General features: G+C 39.8%; 1 protein-coding gene across 2 annotated transcripts in view; it reads right to left on the reverse strand.

Annotated features, from left to right (window-relative positions):
- SH3RF1 (SH3 domain containing ring finger 1) overlaps positions 1-23,220 on the reverse strand; it is a 150,853-nt gene that overhangs the window by 41,152 nt on the left and 86,481 nt on the right. For both annotated transcript variants that reach the window (XM_074338300.1, XM_074338299.1), the window contains exons 3-4: positions 13,034-13,309; positions 12,116-12,211 (exon numbers count right to left, since the gene is read on the reverse strand). In XM_074338300.1, coding sequence (XP_074194401.1) covers positions 12,116-12,211; positions 13,034-13,309 — 372 coding nt within the window. The remainder of the gene's footprint in view (positions 1-12,115; positions 12,212-13,033; positions 13,310-23,220) is intronic.

The following is a 23,220-nucleotide window of genomic DNA, read 5'->3' on the forward strand; positions in this document are numbered from 1 at the left end:
TGTAACTGTTTTTAAAAATAAAATCACTTTTTTCCTAGTGTTTTTATGGTTCCTTCCTTCTTCCCTGCTTTTCTTTCTTTTTACATCTCAATCTTTGAACCAGGTGAACCACTGGGTTTTGTGTAAAGAATAAGGTAGGGATAGTGCTTTGTCATCATTTATATAAATGCCCATCTCTTCCTCACTGATTTGAAATGCCACCTTCATAAAGTCATGCTTAAATGTTGTATTATGACGTTGTATACTTGAAATGTATATAATGTTATTAACCAATGTTATCCCCAATAAATTTAATTTAAAAAAATAAAAGGAGTATTTTAACAGTCTGCTGTATTACTAGGTCCAGTGTGCCTTCCCCAGAGAGTCAGACACTTTGAAAACAAACAAACAAACAAACAAACTAGTGAATAAATGCTATAATGCTAGGGGATGGAAATTCATGCCATGTAGCTCCTCGTAGCGGAAATGACAATATTTTGCCTTACAATGTAGTCCTTTGCAAAATGATCTTACATAATGGCAATGGGGAATTTTTATTTCCATTAATCTTCTATTCTTCCCTGCAATTTAGGTAACAAGGTTTTTGTTTTCAGATGATCTAAATACAAACGTAAGCTCGATCTTCATTTATAATATAAGACTCCCCCTCAGAACAGGAATCACTGGAGAGACTGGAGGGATTACTCAGGAGTCTTTTTAAATTGCTCCAAAAGCCTCCCTGACTGAGGTAGGTACTCCACTTAGGCCTCTGTAAGCATTTGTTGAATGAACAAAAATATTGGCCTCTTAAAATTATCAAGGGAAGGAAGGGCTGCCTCTCTACCAGCACTGTCCAATGGAAGTACAATACGAGTCACATGTATAATTTTAAGTTTTCTAATAGCACATTGTTTTAAAAGATAAAAAGAAACAAATAAAATGAATTTTAACAATATAGTTTAGTTAACCCAGAATATCGAAGATATGGTGACTTCAACATGTAATGATGTATTGAGATAGCTACACCTTTTTATTTTTGGACTGAGTCTCTGCAATCTAGTGTGCACTGTATACTTACATCACATTTCAATCGGGACTAGCTACATTTGAAGTGCTCGATAGCTGTACACATTGCATAGCACAGCTCTGGACCTCAGGAGCTGTGCCCAAGGCGGCCGGCTCCCGAGGCTCATTAAGCACAAAGATTTGCTGAACAGAGAAAGGACGACTGAAAACGACTCCCCTGACCTCCCAGGGCCCACATTTCTGAAGCCTTCTGAGCCCTGAAGTAGTTCACTGGTAAGGACGAGGGTTACTCCTTTTCGCAGAAGGACAGTGAGGAACGCAGATTCACAATACAACTCTAGGACTGCCAAGGAAAACGGATTTTCAAAGTAACTGCTTCACTGCACGAGGTTAGGAAGATGAAACGGCAGTTACTCAGCTCATTGCTTATAGGTTAGGAAGATGAAATGGCAGTTACTCAGCTCATTGCTTATTTTAATTATTGTCACCTCTGTCAGCCCCAGCTGTTAAAAAATAAATAAATAAATAAACTAGAATGTTCTTTTTCGGGTTTCTGATTTTGAAATATGAGGGCATGGAGGGAAGGTGTACTTCACTGAAAGCCTGAAAAGAATTTTAAGTTAGGAAGCTGAATAAAGAACCATCAGAAAAAACCACAGGAAAAGCTCTGAACTTGAAGTTGAAAGGTCTAGGATAGAGTCAGGTCTCTGCCCTCCCTAGTTGAATAATCTTGGGTGAACCATTTAAATTTCATGGCTTCAGTTGCCTTAGCTGTATAAAACGGGGAAGGTAATATCAATTCTGCAGACGCCACGTAGAAATGAGTATAGGTTAAAGGACTGTGTGAACGTGAGTTACTCTCACTATTCACAGAGGGGTCCCAGCTAGCCCTTACCTTGCTCTGTTGCCTTGGGCAAATCACATTATCTTGTGTGTGTCTCCTATTTCTCATATGTAACATGAAGTTAGATTTAATGATTTGTCAAGTTTTATGCCTATGTACAGTACAAATAACTTCTCAACCCCAAACCAAAGTATCCCATTTAGAATACTCCGAGGCAGCGACTTCTGTGTCAAGTAGAGAGCCCTCAAATCCAGAATCCAACCAAATGGAATCCAACCCAATGGAGCCTTTCACTCATCCAAAAGTTGTTTGAGTGCCTACTACTATGTAAGCCAGGCATAGCAATGGGCGGGGAAGGGGAAACACAGTAGCATCTCCTCTGACTCGTGAGAAAAGATGACCTAGGAAATAGCACTATGGATTTCTAACATTAACAGTAAGAAGTGCAAATTCACATGTCAGCAGAGCTCGGACAGGTGAGGCCTATGTACAATCTCCTGATTTTTCCATCTTAACAACTAATTAAAATACAACCATTCTGCAAGCCATGCATAAAAGTTACGTGGGATCACACTAGTTGTCCTCTGACTTAGGGGAGGAAAATAATAGAGCAGACAGCAGGGGTAGGAGGAAAAGCAAAAGACACTTAAAATTTCAAGCTATGAAAAGACCTTGCAAAGGTTCTCAGACCAACCATTCAACCAATGCCCCAGAAATGAAAAAGGCAGAGTTACAGGGAGATTAAGAATGGTAGTCGAGATGGTTAATTTTATGAGGGAAAAAAGAAAGAAAGAATAGTGGTAGATGTCACTGGGAGGAAGAAACAACAAAATAAGAGCTAACAAAAGGCATTTATTGGCAGCCAGGAGGGCAATTTCAGGGACTGGAGGGGCCCAAGGCTAACCGCAGGGAGTAAGAAAGCAGAGGCACTGAGTGGGTGTAAGTGACTCTTGTGAGGGTTTTGGCAGGGAAAGAAAGGAAAGAAGTAGAATCATATCTTGAGGGCACTACAGTCAAGGAATATTGTTTAGAGGTGAACAAAAAGCTGATAATTTCCCTACATTTAGGGGGAGCCAGGGGAAAGCGAATAACTGAAATGCAAAACAGAAAAGACACACGATATGGCCAAGTTCCTGGTGGATGAGAGATCCAGGAGGATATGGCAACTGCAAAGGAAGATGAGATAGAGACCGTGAACAGTGAACAGGCAGAAATGATGACAAGAAGAAAGCTCTACCCTGAAAGTTAAGTCACACAAGGCAGTAATACTTAGTAATAAAAGTAATGTTACTTCTGAAGCAACAGATCTATAATCTAATTATGGTGCTGAGGAGACGGACTAAATGGATAACTTAAAAACTGGGCTCAGGGGGCAGAGCGCAGTGCTCCTAACAACAAGGTTGCCAGTTCGATCCCCACATGGGCCACTGTGTGCTGCACCCTCCACAACTAGATTGAAACAACTATTTGACTTGGAGCTGATGGGTCCTGGAAAAAAACACTTAAAAAACAAAAACAAACTGGGCTCAGTTCAGTTCACTGTGCTTACTGGGTTTTGTGTATGATTCTTTCTATTTGGTATTTGTTCACCAAATGCACACCATAAATAAGAAATGTCTATAAATCAAAAGTATACATTCCTATGACACAATTCATTTTCAAGGACCTCATTACCAGATGTAGGAATGCTATAGAAGAAATATATATATGTAAATGTATGTGTGTGTGTGTGTGTGTGTGTGTGTGTGTGTGTGTATATATATATATGTCAGGAGGTTAAGAATATGGAATTGTCATTAAATTCTAAGTAAAACTTTGTCAAATGACACAATGGCAGAAATTCCATAGTGATGGGTAATTAGTCAATAAATCAGTGAATGGATGTTTCCTCTGCCCTGGCACCTAAAGTAAGTGTGCGTGTGTGTGTGTGTGTGTGTGTGTGTGTGTGTGTGTGTGCACGTGATGGAAGGTGGGGAATAGTAATCACTAAGAAGGAATCTGGCCCAGAAAGAGAATGCTGGGACTACTGACCATAATAACTTCATATTTTTGTTTAAAATCTTCCTTCTTTTCAGCATATAGAGAAATGTTTGTTCCATACATAAAGGAAACCTAACAGGTACATTGCCACTAACCTCTATTATAAAAGACATCTTACAAACACTTAGGAAAAATGTTCCTGAAACACGTTCTATTTCATTATGGAGAAACTTGTTCCTCATTGGTTTAATAACCAAGATGCCTCGTCTGTTCATGCCATTTATGTACCATACATGCACACAAGTGCGTAGAATAGCAAAGGACATTCGTTCATCTTTCGTCATAGGCTACAGGCAAGATTTAACACTTGGTTAGTTAAAGGGAATCGCCTCTGCTTCCTAAAGCCTTAGTTACTAGCCAAACTGAAGATGTCCATAACAACAATACAATTTTTAAATAATAACATTTAAAAGACCTTAAAATATTACGGTGTTAATCAATTTGTGATTGTTCTCTTCAAAAGAACAAACTCGGATATTTGAAATTGCTGAGTAACGAATCATTGGTGAAAATTAACCTTTTCAGTGTTAGAACTTGAACAGCTGTCATTATTCTTGATGAAAAAAGTCAACATGGGCTATACACTTCTTTAGGGAAGTTTGGTAAAAATCGTAATTGTGGACCCACATTCGGGGTACTAGCAAGTGTCGCGTGTGGCCTGAAGCTAGTGCAGGAGTCCAGGGCAGCCATGGGCGGACGCCATGATTCACCTCTCAGTTACGGAGCGTGTATTCCTAAACAAGACACTCAACTTGTTTAAACCATGGAAAAAATAATTAGCTAAATTACAGTTTAGCTACTAGAATGTGTATTATGTAGGCATAAAAACTGATGGTTAGTAGTACTATAATCATGAAGAGTCATGTGTGTGTAGGATCATTAAAGCATAAGGAAAAAGAATGGAAGGATCTTTAACAAAATTATATGTGATGGAACTAAGGGCTACGTCTTTCCTTTCCACCCTTTCTGGAATGCAATTATATTATAGAAATAAAATAATTAAAAATACTGTTTAGGTAAGGTGTGCCTCTCAAGGGACACGGGAAAACATTAAACCACCTACACACAGAACTACACTCTTAACATGTGGCAAATCAATAAGAACGGCACAAAATGGGCACTGCAGACGTTTGAAGCAAGGAGAGGGCTGTTCTGCTCTGTTTTGTTTCTGCATAAGAGAATTAGAAAAGAAAGGCTTCATGAGACATAAGAGTATTCATTTGAACCTGGAAGAAAGTGTGAGCTTTCCACAGATAAAGGGACAAAGAAATATCCCAGATGAGCTGTAAAGGCAGCAATTCCAAAGTATATTTTCCAGGAAGGATCAGTAGACCAACTTAGCTGGGGCTCTGGGTCTGTGTAGGGGAATATGGCCAGGCTAAAGAATTTGAGGTATCCTTGGGGAGTCATTGTTGACATTAGACACCATTTGGTCATTATCCTCGGCCCCTGATTAAGGCTCTACAGGAGACCTGCATTTTTATGTTCTATAAAACTACCCAGTGTACCGGAAATGGACAATTCATGCAGTGAGAACTCAATAAACATAAACTGATCTTCAGAATCTCAGCGCCTGACGTTTTCCTAACGGAAAACAAAAAGAAACTCTTAAATTAGTAAGAGGCTGCTGAATAATAGATGGAGCATAAACTGCCCTAAATAAGGATCCTTACCTAATTTAAAGGACTCTTTTTCAGATTGAGTCTAGTCAAATTGCCGCTACCGTGTTTCCTCGAAAATAAGATCTAGCTGGACAATCAGTTCTAATACGTCTTTTGGAGCAAAAATTAATATAGGACTCGGTCTTGTTTTACTATAAGACCGGGTCATATATTATATAAGACTGGGTCATATATTATATTATATATTATATTATACCCAGTCCTATATAAGACCGGGTCATATATAACATATTATATAATATAATACGGGGTCTAATATTAATTTTTGCTCCAAAAGATGCATTAGAGCTGACTGTCTGGCTAGGTCTTATTTTCGGGGAAATACAGTAGCTGTATTAAGCAGTTGTTCCTCGTGTCCACTGAAGACCCACTTTTGCCCTTTGAAATTCAGAAGCCAGTGCTTATTTTTCTTTCTATCATTGTGGCAGAATGAAAGGCAACAAGTACTTGCATCGAGCTGATAACATTCAGAAGATAGGAAAACCTGCATCATGGGACAGACCCCACAATGCCAAAAAGAAATGCTTCTCCAAAGTATTCAGTCAATCAGAATTAAAGATGAACGTATGATGCTAAGCAATGGACTAATTCTCCCTTACTGATTTCTCAACAGTGTCTCTAACTTTCATTTATAAAAATTGATTTACTTCAGAACTGAAGGAGAAAGTGTGGTAAGCAACACAGTAATTCTGCCTTTCTTACCTTCCAACAATTTCTTCAAATTGCTTTTTAAAAAATTAATTCACTTCGGAATTGAAAGGGAAATTTGGCAGCTAAGCAATATAGTAATTCTGTCTTTCCAACTTCCCCCAAATTTTCCTACATTTTTTTCAATAAAATATTATTTCAGTCAACTGCACATTTCACTTTTTAATTTTAAAATTAAAATAATACATTCAAAAACATGAATGACAGAATATCGTTTTATATCATTCAATCAACTCTGATGATTAAATCCAAGACTATTATTTTGGTCTTCTGCACTCATTATTCTCTAGAGCAAAGGCTGTAAGTTAAGAAATAAAGTTAACATTGCTATTTTTAGCTCCTCCAGGGGTCACCTTGGCAACTTCAAACTATGTACATAAACCTCCACTTTTTATTCCTTGGAACACAGAGCATGTCTCCCAATTCCCTGTCTCCTTAGAAGAGGAAGTCAGCACTCCCACCTAGGCCACTTGTGCTCTGTGAGACCCTCACATGACTTTCCATTGTTAAGGCTGATAGTACTTAATTTGATGCCCTAGTCCTAGAAAGCTCTCCCAGGATTTGCCTATGGGTAGATTCTACACGCTGAAAACAACAAACACCTCACCAACCGTGCACTTTAAACATGGGCAGTGTTCTCTGCTTAACGTCAGCCAAAGGCATAATCTCAATCAGGTGAAAATTCACCTCAGAAAGTATCAGGGAGTCTTCTCTATTTTAGAGATAAAAAAGAGAGGTTCCATGATCTAATCCCCAGAATATCCAAAGTAAATCCACCATTATTTTAGTCTGGAAAAATTCTAAACTTGGCATAACCAACAACTCACCCAGCTTCATTTAAAAAAAGATCTCACTCAGGTCACACAAGAGACCTTCTGGCTTTGAGGAATGTTATTTCCTGATGTAACACAAAGATAAGCCAATGATAAAATATATGCCTAGGTGATGAAGGATGGGGGTATTAGCTGAAAAGAAAATGTAAAAGTTGGCAACATCTAAAAACTAGTTCATTTTTGGTTTCGGTTTAAAAGATTCTTAGGTTGCTCATTCATTCGTTCAGTCAATCTTTATTGAGAGCCTACTATGGGCAGGTGCTGTACAAGGACCTCAGGTGACCACGGAAAATCAGAAAGACAAGATGCTTGCACATGGGGGTTCACATTCTAATGGAGGCGTGGAACACTGGGAGACAGTAACCACATTGCCAAATATCTTAAAATAGTTACAGAGAATAAAAAGTGCTATGACGGAATAATACTCACAATGCTGAGAGCCATAATCACGACACAGCTCTTACCACATGCTGGGCACTGTGTATAAGCATCATTGGAATTAACGCACCCTATGAAGGGGTTCTCTTACTTTATAAATAGGAGACAAGGCCCAAAGTCACCAGACAATTAGTGGCAGAGCCAAGACTTGAATCCCAGCCATCGGGGTTCAGAGTCCAAGTTTTTCCCGTGCTCACACCACCTGTGTGTGAAGTACAACAAGTGGAAGAGGAGAAATTACTTTAGATAAGGAGGTGAGGGAAAGTCTGTCAGGATAACTGACGCTTGAGCAGAGATCTAAAGGATGAGAAATATAGCCCTTCTCTCTGGCAGTAACTGAAGAGTAAAAGTAGTTGCCCATTAGGCCACACTTAATCCATGCCATCTGCACATAAGGAATCCTTATTTTTATATTATATCTACAGCAGAGGAGCAAGTTGCTAAACATATGTGTATATATATTTTTAAACTGGGCAAGTGATATTTTAAACAAATGACTAGGAATCAAAGTACAATGGTAAACTTAATGAAAACTTATAGTTCATCAAAAGCCTACAATACACAATGTTTGAAAAACGTCCCAAATCCAATACTTAGCACTTACTTCATTCAAATGTTTCGCTTGCTAAGAATCATGTCATCCTTGCCCAAACGACTGCTAAACTTGAGTGAGTCAGCTCTGAATTAATGAGGTTGTTAATATCTTCCATTCTGTTTTGTAGAAGACTGGTTATTATTGAACAAAGAAATAAGCAAGCTACTGTTTTTTGTGTGTTTTTTTTAACTGCATTTGGTCCTTGACATATATACTCTTTTTACATATCCTGTGATGGTATCGCCAAGAATTCCGTGCGTTTCCCCAAGAAACTCTTATTGTGCCTCACTGTTTTCAACGTGCTCAAGTCTAGGAAGATCCTGTTTAAATAAAATAGAATCCACAGTTTGTAGGACTTGACTGGAGAGGGGTCTGATGAGAGAATCTCCAGAGGTGAAGAGTGAATGAGATCAAAGCAAAAGACCCCTAATCTTAAGGGCTAAACAAAGACTCCAAAGGACAGAATTTGAGGCCATTTATACAGCCATTCTTTCCCCTATTCACTCTTCCCAGCCCATTTTCTCGTAAAGAATTTTGTATTTAATGAGGTTTTTTGTTTGCAAGTCACTGTACCACCACCACCACCATTTTATCACCTTATTCTAACACAGGTAGAGATCGTAATCCACAGTTACGAGAAGTTGAGGGAGAAGAGAAAGGGTAACTGAAGACAAGAAGGGAGGACCAACTATGCCAGCAGCATTTCTCACTCTCAGCCCTCCTACTCAATTCTCTTTCTCTACCTCTAATACTCAGCTCCTTTCAAATTACCCCATCTCTTAATTCCATAGCTGAACCTCTGACCCCAGAGATTCTACTCCAGGTCCACAATCCTACCCCCAGGCCCATCCTGTTTAGAGTTTCTGGCACAAGCAAGGTGCTTGGGCCTTTCCATTATCAAAGCCAACCAGCAGAAGTTGAGGGGGGTTCTAGCTTCTGCTGACAGGCCTGTGGCAAATGAAGCTGTTTCTCTGGGGACTTGGAATTGGATTCTGATCTCATTTTCCTCATTATACATGGTGGTGAGATGCTTTTATTTGATCATGACTACACTCTGGCATACTCTGAGTCACGGTCTACTGTGAGCTCCAAACCACTGTGTGTAAGACACAGCAGTGCCAGACCCTTTGAGATGTATTATCACATTTGATCTTCTCAAGACATCTGGAGGGGGGAGAAAGGGGGCCGTCTTTGGCAGCACTGTGAAAAAAGCAAAAGCAGCTAACACTGATAGAAACTTAAATGCATGTTTACAAGATATAACCAACTGATTTACAAATGAATTTTTGTAACACAGCCTGTTTTTACATAAGGGATGGTCTGGGTCCTAAATTGGTTTACAGAGCAAGAGAAAGAACACTGTTCAGGATAAAGCCCCAATTTTTTATTCCTGTAGTTGGCTTTCCTCCATCTGAGACTGCCTCGTAAGAGAGTCTATGCTTTATTTAAGGAGTTGAATTTTGATAGGTTGCTATTGAAATCTGCCTCCCCTTTATCCCCCTAAAGGCTAAACCAGGTGTCACTAATCCCCAGATGCTCTGCTCCCAACCAAAAATTTCAATCTGATGTCCTGACATCAAAGAAATACTTATAGTCTTCTAGAGATAGATGATATGTTTACTTCATCTCAACTGTCAAAATTCTGGTTGAAATGGGGAAAATATTCATTTGAAAGAAAAGAGGCAGAGGAATGAAAATACTTTCTACTTGGGCAGAAGTTTATCTTTCCAACTTAACTCCGAGTAAATAATCTAATGAGCTGAGTGATTCTAAGTGACTCTGGATTTGCCGTGGGTGGATCGTTTCTGCCTACCTCTGCAATTCTACACCTGCCCAATGACAAAATAACAGCGATCTTTTTCATGCATCACACCCCAAGTATTGGCATGTAATATTGATAATACCTAACAAGTAAAAACAGGCTTTCATTAACTAAGCTGGTGCTTGCCCATGCTCTTCAGTGGAACTGTTCAAATACTTGGAAATGGTTATAATTTTCCATGACCCACAGTTAAAAGATATAAATAACGTAGAGGAAGAATTGCCTTAGAGTTAAGAATTTTTTTGTTGTTTACTTTCAAAGGAGGAAAAATATTTCAATAAACAGGAACATCTGAAGGGTATGGATAAAGTTCAAGGCTCATACATGGTTTGAGTTACTTTTCCATGTATATACAGTAGTCAAACTGATTTTTTAATGAAAACTTTGGCGATCTCATGGTCTAGGGGCGGGGGTGGGGGGATTGAGTGCTGGCTACAATGACACCATTTGTCATTTCAGTTTTCAGAATCACGCCAAAACAAATGCCTCAGATAAAAAGATGGGAAAATAAGTGATGGTGATTTTTCTTTTTTACATGCTTAAGATACATGCTTTGATACCTTAAACAACAGAATTATTTTCAGTTCCCCAAATAATCTGTGCTGCCTCTTACCTTCTGGCTTTTGCACGTGCCGGTCTTCTTGCATGAATGTTCTTTCTGCCATAAAAATGCACCTTTTCCTTTTCTCTTGGTTAACCCCTATTTATCCATCACACAATACCCACTAAGAACTCACTTTTCCAGAAATCACTTTTTCTTCTGTGACCTCAGTTAACCTTGTGTGGTTGTTCGGGCTGTGTTTCATTCTGTAAAATGCCTTCAATTTTATTTTCAGCAAGAAATTCTTATGACTAAAGGGCATGGTAATTTATGATACATGATGTAATGAAGTCCTATTGTAAATTCTAACTTCCTAGTTCATCTTTTTAAAAATTTATTGGGGTGACATTGGTTAGTAAAATTATGTAAGTTTCAAGTGTACAATTCTATATATATTGCATTGTGTGTTCACCATCCAAAGTCAAATCTCCTTCCATCTCTATATATTTGCCCTCTTTACCCTCTTCTACCATTTCCTCTTCTCCCTTCCCCTCTGGTAACCAGTAAACTGTTGTCTGTGTCTATGAAGTTTTGGTTTTTTGTTTGTCTTGTTTGTTGTTCTTAGTTTTATGCCCCACATATGAGTGTAATCATGTGGTTCTCGACATTTTTCTGTCTGACTTATTTCACTTAGCATAATAATCTCAAGATTCATCCATGTTATTGCAAATGGCATTATTTCATCTTTTCTTATGGCTGACTAGTATTCCATTGCATATATGTACCACATCTTCTTTATTCAATCATCTATCAAAGGACACTTCGGTGATTTCCTAGTTCATTTTTAATTTGTGTTATTCTTTAAAATAATACAACCATGTTACTTTGGACACATTCGCTTAAAAGACTTCACTGAATCAGGTTGGCCATAACCTTTCTTAGTAAAGCTGATTTAAAAAGGGGGAGAGGGGGCTAAATTGCTGCTAGGACAGGACGGAGAGAGATTCATTTATTTATTTGATGTTTATTGGAGGCTTACTCTGCAAATCACTATTCTCGTTCTGATGATGGGGTAGATAACGAAAGAAATAGATAAACAAATAAATACATACACTCATCTTGCACCTTACTCAGGAACTTGACCAACCTTTGGAACCCAAAGCTGGCGAATGGAATAGAAACCCTGGAAAGAGTGTAGGTGCTGATGGTAGGAACATTTAACAAGACACAGGAGCATTTTTAGCAGGGTGACAAAGTGAAGAGTTTCAAACATTTCAGTCTTGAAGTCTTTAGTTACTGTCAGGCAGGATAAAGGAATTCTTCCTATCCCATCCAATAATCTGGAATAGGGCATTCCCAATGCTTTGTGTATCGAGGACTTCGTTTTTTTTTAAATAAACAAGGTTTTTGTCTTTGTTTTTTCCCCCAGTTTTACTGAGATATAACTGACATAGAACATTGTATTTGTTCGAGGTATATAACATGATGTTATGCATGAATATACTACGAAATCATTGTCAGGGCTTCCTAATACTCAAATAGCATAATTAAGATTTATTTGCTAAGCTGAACGCTAACATGGTTGAAGTTTCCATAGATTAACTTACCTCAACATACGAAATTGGAAATATTCCTATTTTGTCTGCCAGCATTCCTTCAGCCCAGTTCTCATCTACTCTGCGGATCACAGTCAGAACATCATCCTGAAGAAACAACAAACGTTAGTCTACCTGGTCCCACTAAGCTTGCCACTTCATTTTCCTTTTCAATTAAGAGACTAAAGTTTTAAGAGTACATGGATAAAAATGCCATGACATATCTTTCGTACATGCATCCAATGTTTTGATGAACTGAATGGTAACTTTCAGTTAACCTGGTGTCCCTTCAGACAGCTGTTAAACTAGGAACCCCTTCTAGACAAGGGCTGGCTGTCCGTTTTGTTTCGATCCACAAGTTGCAACCTCAAATGCTACCCAGCCTCTTCAACTTGTTTTAGATTGATTCTCGGGCTCTTCTCACTTTCTCTCCGATAATACACCAAACGTCCATTTCAGTGCATATGCTACTGTTTTTCTTTACAAAAGACACAGTATTCCACTTAAAGTTCCAAAGCATCTTTTATCAATTCAGTAGATCTATTCCTGTGAGCTTTGAAGCAAAGGAATTTACATATAAAATAAGGAAGTAATGATGTTTCATTTTGTTAGTCATAGTTCAATGAATTAAAATCCCTGAGTGGCACACATACCCTGTCAAGTAGCTTAGAATTAAATTTAGGTTCTAAATATGAAAATGATACCACACTGAGCATCAACCAAAATTATCTTTCATATAGAACAATTCGAGCACAAAATTACTTTGTGACTTTAAGAATGCTGCTTTCAGGTATTTTAAAAAGCACAGTGAGATAGAGTTCACATAAAACTACTGTGTCTTTTTGCACAACGAAATGCAAGCCATATCGCCATGCATCTCGGTACAGAGAAGTAGCTGGCAAAGGGAAAACAATCTCCTTCGAACTTTACCTTTGCAAACGGAAGGCAATCTTTGTCTGCTTCCTTATCTTTCACCTCAAAGTCATAAAGTGCTTTGCACTGAGGTGGGGGCTGAGGTAACGGTTTGATAATCTGCACAAAGTTGGTGGGAAAAAAGCCGTGGATCCCACTGACTTCCCCGTGGTACCAATTTTCATCCACTTGTCGCCGCAAAATGATGATGTCACCTTTGCTGAATTTCAGATCTCCAGGCTCTTTCCCTTCGTAGTTGTACAATGCTTTGGCACATGGTAACTGAGGTATACCCTTAAGGAAAGAGATGAGTTTTAATGACAGAGCAGTCCAAAAAACTGTACGAAAAGATAACTATTGTCATTGTTTTTAAGTCAAGGTCAAATCAACACTAGAAGAAAATCTAACATAAAAAACTATATATGTGTGTCACCAAGAAATCTCCAACATAAACAAATATCACAGTGAAAGAACAGGAGACCATCCACACACCCTCTGTGATTTAGCTTTTTAGTCCTAATCCAATTTAGTGGGGTCTGTTTGGGGTTTTTACTATATGGAAATACCACTGCTGAGTCACTCCCTGGTGTAAAATTAAAACACTCATAAAAAAACAAATGTAATTTCCCGTATTAACTACTTTATTCAGCAGGATGCATGATAAGCACTGAGAAGAAAAATTTAAACAGAAGCACAATTCATTAATTTGTTAACTTTGCTTAAGCTTCATTGATAAAAATCACCGTTTGGCTTTTGGGCAAAACTTTCCCAGCTGCTTTTGATGTGGCCAGTAGATCCTATACTCTCATGAACTCAAGTATTTATTGAGGGTCTACTATGCACCAGGGTCTGGAAAACGACAGTGACTAGGACAGTTACAGTTGCTGACCTCTCAGAGTTTATCATCTGTAATCGTACAGACATAAGGTCTTTTAGAATCTGTTTAAGATCATTGAACTTTGTTCCTTCCTGGTTAGAGTACTGTTAGGCTGATATGCTAAATAGATGCGGTTTTAAATATCACTGCATTGCATTAAGATTTTAAATGAGTTTTTAAAATGTCTGGGTAGCCCAAGGCAATCTAATCATCAAACTGATTAAATACAATACTTCCCGATGGCATTGGAGATACCTATTCTTGGTCATTAGTTGTCACTTTAAGAAGATCTCTGGCCTCTTGGGACACCGCTACCTATCATTGATTCGAAGAATAAATGGCAAATCAAACATATCTATAGTAACTCGTTGAATGAGATCACTGCACTCCTGTTTTTCATGTACTTATTCACTTATTCATTTATCCAGAAAACATTTACTGAGCTTTCCCTTTTTACCAGGCAATGTGCTGAGGATTTAAAGAGGATCAGGATTCAGTTCTTATCCTTAAAAAATAAAGCATTAGAAATAATTACTGTATAGTGAATGCAATGACAGAGATATGATCGAGCAGCAGAGAGCACAGATCTCTGGAGTTTAGTAGGTGGGAAAATGAAACACTTCCTGGAGGAAGTAACGCGCACGAGCCAAGTCTTGACGGATACATAGGAGTTGGCCAGGCAAAGCTGGAGAGGAAGAATGAAAGAGAAAAGGGAGGGCTCTGCGGGCAGAGGACAGTACCAGCTAAGACATGGGCACGCCATGCAGAGCGATGGGTTTTATAAAGAATATGCTGTTCCTGGACAGGGATTATGGAATATAAAGTGTCAGAAGGGTTGGCAGGGGCTAGTTTATGACGAGTCTTGAAAGACATGTTAAAGAGGTTCAACTGCCGTGCCCTTCAGGCAGTGATTAGCCACTCACAGTTTGGAAGCACCCACGGCCACGGGGGGGGAACTGTGTGCCAGGCAGATAAGTCTGGCAGTGGTGTGGAAAATGGACAGGACGTGGGCAGGCAGGCAGACAGCTCTGTGCAAAGCACAGGCCTAAACTAGTTGAAAACAGTTCTTTTACGTTTAATCTTTCTAATGAAGTAAAGCAATAGGGAGCATTACTCATATGACTGCCCTCTCCCTAGACCCGCTCCCCTGCCCCCCCCCAAAAAAAAGTAAATCCAAGTTTTATACCCTTGTTGGCAATAAAACTTCATAATATAGCTTTAAAAAGTTAGTTTGGTTTCTAGTCAGAGATTTAGAGTCTGGCCTACTCATAAGCTGAGCTTTTTTGTTGTTGTTAAATATTTTTGTTTGGCTTAAGAAGAATAGCCAATTCTTGGCTCTCAAAATGCTTTTGGCAGTCGTCTTGTCTTGGCTAGGTCTGCAGGATGTTGTATTTGGTTAATTAGAGCTGCTCTAGAGGCCAACATCCTGGGAAGACAGGAATTGAGCCTTCCAGCAGTCCTGGGACCCTCATGTGTGCGCATGTGCTCTTTTGGACTCTGCCTTAAGATCCTGCTGTAATGGCACGTCTCCTGTGATCCAGCCTTGACCTAGTCTTGTAAACAGTCCTGCTGTGCCCTTTGCTTTCTGCAGAAGGGAAATGCCCATCAGGAACTCTGGGGCTTCACAATCCTGTGAACTTGGGTCATTTTCCATCCAGTGTCCCCATGAGTGGAAGGATGCTCATCTCTGTCGGCCCTCACACACACGCCTCGCTGTACTGTCTTCTTCATTACGTATTTCTTAGAGTCTGGTTATCACAATTTAACAACATTTTCCAATACGAGGAAATAACAGTGAATTAACCCAGCAATAAATATTACTATGAGAGACAGCAAGAGTGATGGAGGCTGAGACAGAGAACCGCCAGGGACTGTAGTAAACCAGCTCTTGGAACACAGCTGACGGGCCCGTGATCAGGTAGGACAGGGTGAGCCAGCAGGACAGGGTAATGGCTGGGAGCACAGACTCCAGAACACAAGGCCTGGGTTTGAATCCCAGCTCAGCCACTTACTAGCTGTGTGACCTTGAGCAGGTGGACCTCTCTGGGCCTCAATTTCTTCATCTGGGTTGTTGTGAGGATCTAGTCAATGAATGTGTGAAAACTACTACAAAAGGCCCAGCAGGCAGTAGGTGCCACATACGTGAACCATCATCATCACCGTCACCGCCCAGAATGAAAAGCCTGTTCACCAGTGAAACACGGCGCCTGAAAATGTATTTGTCTCTATGCAGCTGGACGCTTTTCTTCTTGGACGAATTCACATAGCAATTACATTTTAATACATATTCACTGTATAACAATGCGAAGAATGTTCCTCCTAGGAAGTGTTCAGGATTTTGAAATGTGCACTTCTGAAGCACACATTTGTTTTCTGAGTGGAATCCATTCATCTTCTGGTTGAACAGAAGGAATTACAAATTCACTGACATGCACCGTTTAATAGGGGATGGCATTTTAGATGTGGCTGTAGTTCATCTTGACAGGGCTAATGTAAGGCGTTGGATGCCTGCATGAATTAATTGGAAATCCTATTACAAACTCGGTGACAAATAACTCTATTCACCATTACGGCCTGTTCTCTCGATTTTTTCCCCACCTCAATTAGCTCTGTTTGGCCCACTCTGTCCAAATCCATGCCAGCCAAACCCATGCACCAAGATACTGATTTAGTACTCTTAGAAACCATTCAGAACTGCTCCTTGAGGAGCTCTGTAAAATTCCAAACAACCCACAGTATGGCCCTTTTGTGATCTGCTGATGTGGGAACTGAAGACATTTATTTCTTCACAGATCACTTCTACACACCAGTGGCCTAATGGACTCACTAACTTTTCCACCAAAGCAAATCTATTAAATGTTCCTAAAATCATCATTCTTAACACAACGAGCGGCCAGGATAAAACTTCTAACAGTGACAGACAATATGGTTAGCCTAGTTACATCGCTGGGACTGCAACCTAACATTCACTAATCCACACTGATTTGCTAAACCTTGACTGCAAAGGTTACTTCCGTGATCAATAACCACAGAGAAAGAATCATACAGCTTATGGAAATCTAACCCACGAGCAGACATTTGTTCATCTGGCTGTGCTTTTCCATGGTGTTCTTTTTCAATTCAATTCAAAGAGGCTAAGAAGCCAGTTTGTGTCAAGTTTCTCAAAAGAAGGTTTCCCACATTCAATGAAACAAATTCTACTCTGATTTCAAATCAAGCAAAGTTCAGTGATCTTTTGAAGACTTATTCCAACACAGACTGCAGATGATTAAGGATAAACAGTTAATGAGTTGGAAGAGCAATAAAAAGAATGTCTTTTTCTTTTGCAGCATCTGAAGGATAAAGCCGAAACAATTGGTTTGATAGCCTACGACTACGCTTGTGGGTAAAATACATCCAGAGTTCACCGAGGCACTGCCTTCTCATTCATCTCCTCAGAAGGGTCTGGGAGTCATGTCATCACCAGGGCCCTCTGCCCTCCCTGCCTTCCAAAATGCTGCCTTTCTTCTGTATCCTCTCACCGGGCCAAAGCCCCCAAGGATCTGCAAAGCTTCCATTTCACTTGGCTACACATGAAAGGGAGGCTTAAAAGAAGAGAAAGCCAGAGAGAAACCAACTCTGTCGTCTAACCTTGGGTTTGCAGCTGTCATTCATGCTGCCAGCTTGATCAAAAGAAGCTTGGCAATTTAGACAGGTGAAGTATTATACTGATTCTTCATCTGAAATATATTGCAATAAACAGTGACTATTTTGCTTATCTACAGATGACCGTGAGCCAGTTTTACTTTTCAAATAATTTTGGGTTCTACGTTATATACTCGTATACAGGTATTTTATCTGACATTAAAATCCTCAGGAGGCCTGCACACAAATATTTTTGATTAAATGCTTCACCGTCCATTTCTGTACCATCAAGTGCATTTCAATGTATCTGGCAAAGTACTGCTTGATGTTCCAGCTGAGATTCTAACAGGTAAATAAAACATCCACTGCCAATTTATTTTATAGCCTCTAAATGCCAATGCTCAGATATACATACAAGACAGCCTCTTGAAATTCATATTCCTTCATGCCTTTCTTACTGCTCCATAAAGTAAAAAAGATTCAATGACCTACTATCTAGAAGATATTCTTGTCATGGGAACAGCAACAAAATGTGTATAATTTAGTAATTTAGTTACGTCTAAATTGGCACAAACTCTGGTTGATTCCAACTTGACTTTCAAAAACTATCCAGAAAGAATTGAGGCACAAAGAAATCATATTATAGTAATAGGAAGAACAGCACACAGAGTAATAAGTAGCAAAATGGGTTGAGAAAAGTATTTTTTTTATTATTATTAGTTTCAGGTGTACAGAACAACACATAATGATTAGACAGTTATACCCCTCACAAAGTGACAACCCCCCCAAGTCTACTACCCCTCTGACACCGTATATAGCTATTACAATACCATTGACTATATTCCCTGTACTGTATTTTACATTCTGTGATTATATATATTTTTAATTATAGTTGACATTCAATATTATTTTATATTACTTTCAGGGGTACAGCATAGAGTTAGGCATTTACATAATTTATGAAGTGATAGCCCCATGAGTCTGGCACCCATCTGACACTACACATAATTTTTACAATATTATCGACTGTATTCCCCACACTGTATTTCACATCCCTGTGACTATTTTGTAACTACCAATCTGTACTTCCTAATCCCTTCACCTTTCTCTCCCATCCCCCCAACACCTCTCCCTTCTGTCAACCATCAGTTTGTTCTCTGCATCCATGAGTGTATTTCTGTTTTGTTCATTCAGTTATTCTGTTCAGGAAAGGATTTTTTAAATGTCCTTTGTACAACTAAATACATGTTGGCATTTCCCTACAAAGTGATATGTCTATCAGGATAAAATAGCAGTATTTCATAAAAATACTGCTTCATTCCTTAAGAGTTAGTAAGTCTTAAGCATTGTTCTCAAGATGTTTAGGCTGGATTATCACTCAAATATCATTTGAGCATCAGTTGAAATATTTCAACTTCAATATAACAAACATCCAAGATGAATATTACAAGTTATTTTATCAGAGCGATATCAGAAAGAACTAAGAATTCTATCATCCCACAATACTCCATCTTTTTATTTGTTCTTTCTTTTAATGTTTATTTGTGGAGAGCAGTGTGCTGGGACATTTTTATCTGATGATCACTTTCTTAAGCTTCCACCTCCCACCCACCCCAAATATGCCACATAAAATTTTCTAATCAGACGAACTTGAAGAAGCATATTTACCAGCACCCAGCACTTTGAGGATGACAGTTGCAAATAAACAGATATGAAGAAAAATACATTTATTCTTTTTTGTCCTCAGTCTTCTACCCCACTGTCCCCTTTTCTCGCATATTCATTTTCTTCAGCTTTCTCCTTAAGTTGTCTCTTTCCAGCCTGCCAACCCTCCTCTCCTCCACCCCACCTCAAGTGGGCTGACCAAGGCCGGGCTTTGCACCGCTCTCGTGCCCTGGTGGACTCGGCCCTGCTCACACTCCCACACTATCCACTCCCCTCCGCACACTCGGCCCTGCTCACACTCCCACACTATCTACTCCCCTCCACACACTCAGCCCTGCTCACACTCCCACACTATCCACTCCCCTCCACACACTCGGCCCTGCTCACACTCCATTCACTCTATCCACTTCTCCTCACACTTAGCTGCTATAATACAATCCACCAACCCTTAGGGAGTTTCTATCCCAACTGGTGACCAAATAGCAACCCACCATTATAGTATTCAGCCTTGTTGTTTTAGTGGTAAGAACGGTACAGGGAAGGAGTGGAGGGAGGAAAACAAAGACTAGGGGTGAAGGGCAAGAGAGAAAGCAGCAACTTTCTTACCAAATTCCCTGGACTGTAGTCTCACTGCTACGTAATCAAATGATAACATACGACCATTTACTTAATCAAATACTTTAACCAAATGTAAATGCATAATAAAGTGAGTTGAGGTCAAAAGATTCAAACATCCAGAGAGAAAATGAAGAGTTTTCCAACTTAAGAAAAAAAATGATTTCAGACTTTGTTAAATTCTTTCCTAGGAACCACAAAACAGAGAACAGATGGCTGCACGTGTGTGGGTGGAGTGAGGCCCATCCCCTTGGTTCCCTCTCCTGCTTGTCCAGTAGAGCCGGAGAGGTCACCCAGGAGCACAGTTAGGAGGGCAATGTGATAGGGAGGGAAGTGGACTTAGGGGCGTTGCTTAGGAAATACTCATATTTAGGGATTTAAAAAACCTAAGAACCAGAGGTAGGAAGAGGACCAGCAAAACATAACCATAGTATCAAGAATAATTCCTATCCATGTAACCCATTTCTTTACAACCTGGAGACGATTCCCAATTACCTCTTCAATCAAATCAATGTTCTAAACTGTGAGTTTTATGGCCCTCCATTTGGATTGACCATTCCACGTCACATTTTCCACTCTCCGCAAGCAAACTAGGCTGCTGTCATCACCTCCAACTTCGCACAGGCCTTGCTAGTGCCTGAATGTCTGTGTCCCCACCACAAATCCATATATTGAAATCCTACCCCCCAAAGGTGACAGTATTAGTAGGTGGGGCCTTTGGGAAGTACTTAGGTCATGAGGATGGAGCCCTCATAAATGGGATTAGCGCTTTTGTAAAGAGACACCCCAGAGTTCTCTAGCCCCTTTTATTTACCCTGTGAGGACACAGTGAGAAGGTGCCAGCTATGAACCAGGAAGAGGGCTTTCCTCAGAATTGGACCAAGCTGGTGCCTTCATCTTGGACTTTCCAGGACTGTGAGAAATAATTTCTGTTACTTATAAGCCACCCCGTCTGGAATTTTACTACAGCAGCCCAAATGGAGAACGACACGCTGGCACCAAAACTCCTGGAGATCAGCTCATCTCTCCTTCCACCTTCCCACCTCCAGAGTCCCGGCACTTGTTCATGTATCATCATAAAGCTGTGGTTGATAATTATGCTGTATTTCTTGCACTTACATCACTATGTCTTTTTAGGATGACTGCTTCTGCTGTTTGGAATCAGATGTAAAGAAGACGGTGCTGGTATGGGTCAACAGGAGAGACTCTTTCTCAGGGGGAACGGCCATTTGTTCTTTAGGAGCCAGTGTGGCACAGCCTCCTTGGAGAAGATTCTCCCAACCTTGCCCCCCCAGGCCTGCAGGAGGGGTGGCTGCCCTGCACACCCAGGCACCTCACGCATGCTACTGCTACGGCCTTCCTCATTCAGCGTACAGCCTGTTGGCCTCCACCAGACTGTGCCTCCCGGGAGATCTGGGACCACGTGCTCTCCATCTTTATGTCACAAGTACCTACTTCAGGATCTGGACATAAATTCTTGCTAGATGAATAAATGAAAACAACAACAATAACAACGGATGTTATCGCTACTGGGCTGAGTGCTAAGATGTGGATGGCTAAGTGGAAAAATACCATGTCCCAAGAGAAAGCAACTTAAAATTTGACATTTCTGTGGACTGTTGGGTTCACCAACTCTGAAGATACGGTACAACCTACACTAACGTATTTATGTATCTGGTACGCTTCGTGAATGGCAGACCGTTAGCCTATCTTTTTGACACTGTCCACAGTGCTCCCTACAGTACACAGTATTTGGTGGGCACTCGATACTGGGATGGGAGAGGGGCAGGAACGCTGAAGGAGGAATGTCACTCCCCACTCGCTAAGGTTGCTGGGAAACCTGGGGCACGCAAAGGTGGTACAGAAAAACCTGGGGAAATGAGAGCTAGTACTGCTTATTGGTGTCCCCTTCAATGTGCTCTGGAAACACAACTAGAAACACAATACATTCTGGAAATGGGCAGTTGAGTGCTTTGTACTAAACAAATTATTGGCATTTGAAAAATACGAAACGAATTATGCAGCAAACCATAGCAAACAAATATTTTCCTTACAGACTCATTTGGGAGCTATAAGAAAACAGTCATGAAGAAGATCTATAGCTTATTTTTTTTGGGGGGGTAGCCTTAAAAAGGGAGTATTCAACAAACAGACAAATCATTAAAGAAAAACAAATCTTATTAATTTCTCTAAGGAAAGAGAATGCTTTTGAGAATGCAGTCACTGGAATAAAATGCAGGAAATTCATGTCACTCTGTCCTGAATATTAGTTTTCTGTCCCATCACGTGTTTGATAATTACAATAATATTTTGCGAAGAGCAGGAAAATTTATTCGGAAAAGTCCCTGCAGTAATTTGAGCTCTCATCTTGAGGACTTAAGGCAGAATGAGGGATATTTCCTGATAAAAGGTCAAGTTTCTATCTATTTGGCAAACAGCTTTAGTCCTCGGAAGGCTCCTATCCCCCTACCCCTGCCTAAGCCTCCCACCGGCCCCTGGAGGCGTGGGACTAGAGAGGGAGGAATAATCAACCATCTGAGGAACTCTGCATGGCCCTTGTCTCATCCTTACAGAAACACAGGAAGGTCGCGAGAGTCAGAAATACAGAGGAAGAGGGAGCGGTGTATGGGAACAGGTTTTAGTATTTAAATAGAAAGGTCAGGTAAGGTCTCAATCTAATTCAATTGCCTGGTGTTAGATTTTTAATTCAGGGCTTTTATTAATATGCTGGAGAGAGTAGGCTCATATAATTTAAACGTGACATTAGATGTGAAACATGGTTCATAATTTCAGAATTAAAACAACATCAGAATAGACTCACACCTATATGGACAATTAGATAAAAGTGCTAAGGCAATTCAAGTGGGGAAAATAAAACCTTTTCAGTAGCTGGTTCTGGAATAATTAGAAGCCCAAACGGGTGTGTGTAGGGGGGATGAGTGTTGACTCCTACCTCACACATCATATACAAAAATTAGAGATAAATTCCAGAATCAAATGTAAAAGGTAAAACTCTAAATTTTCTAGGAGAAAACAGGATGATACCTTAGCAATGAGGCCGACCACACACACAAAAGGCCTAACTAATCATAAACATTTATAAATTGGACTTCACCAAAATTGAAAAATTCTGTTAATCACAATTAAAAAAATTAAAATTCAAGCCACACATGGGGGAAATGTTTACAATACATATAATTGACAAAGGACTTGAATCCAGAAATATAAAGAACTCCTACAAATCACCAACAAACCATCCAATTTAAAAAACAGTCGAAACATTTGAGGACACCCTTCCAAAAGGAAGATATATACAAGTATATACCTGTGAAAAAATACTCAACATCATTAGCTACTCGGGAAATGCAAAATAAAACCACAATGAGACATTATTTCACACCCATTAGAATGATTAAAATGAAAG

Source organism: Rhinolophus sinicus, linkage group LG07, assembly GCF_036562045.2.
Source record: "Rhinolophus sinicus isolate RSC01 linkage group LG07, ASM3656204v1, whole genome shotgun sequence".
In the NCBI taxonomy this organism is placed as follows: Eukaryota; Metazoa; Chordata; class Mammalia; order Chiroptera; family Rhinolophidae; genus Rhinolophus; species Rhinolophus sinicus.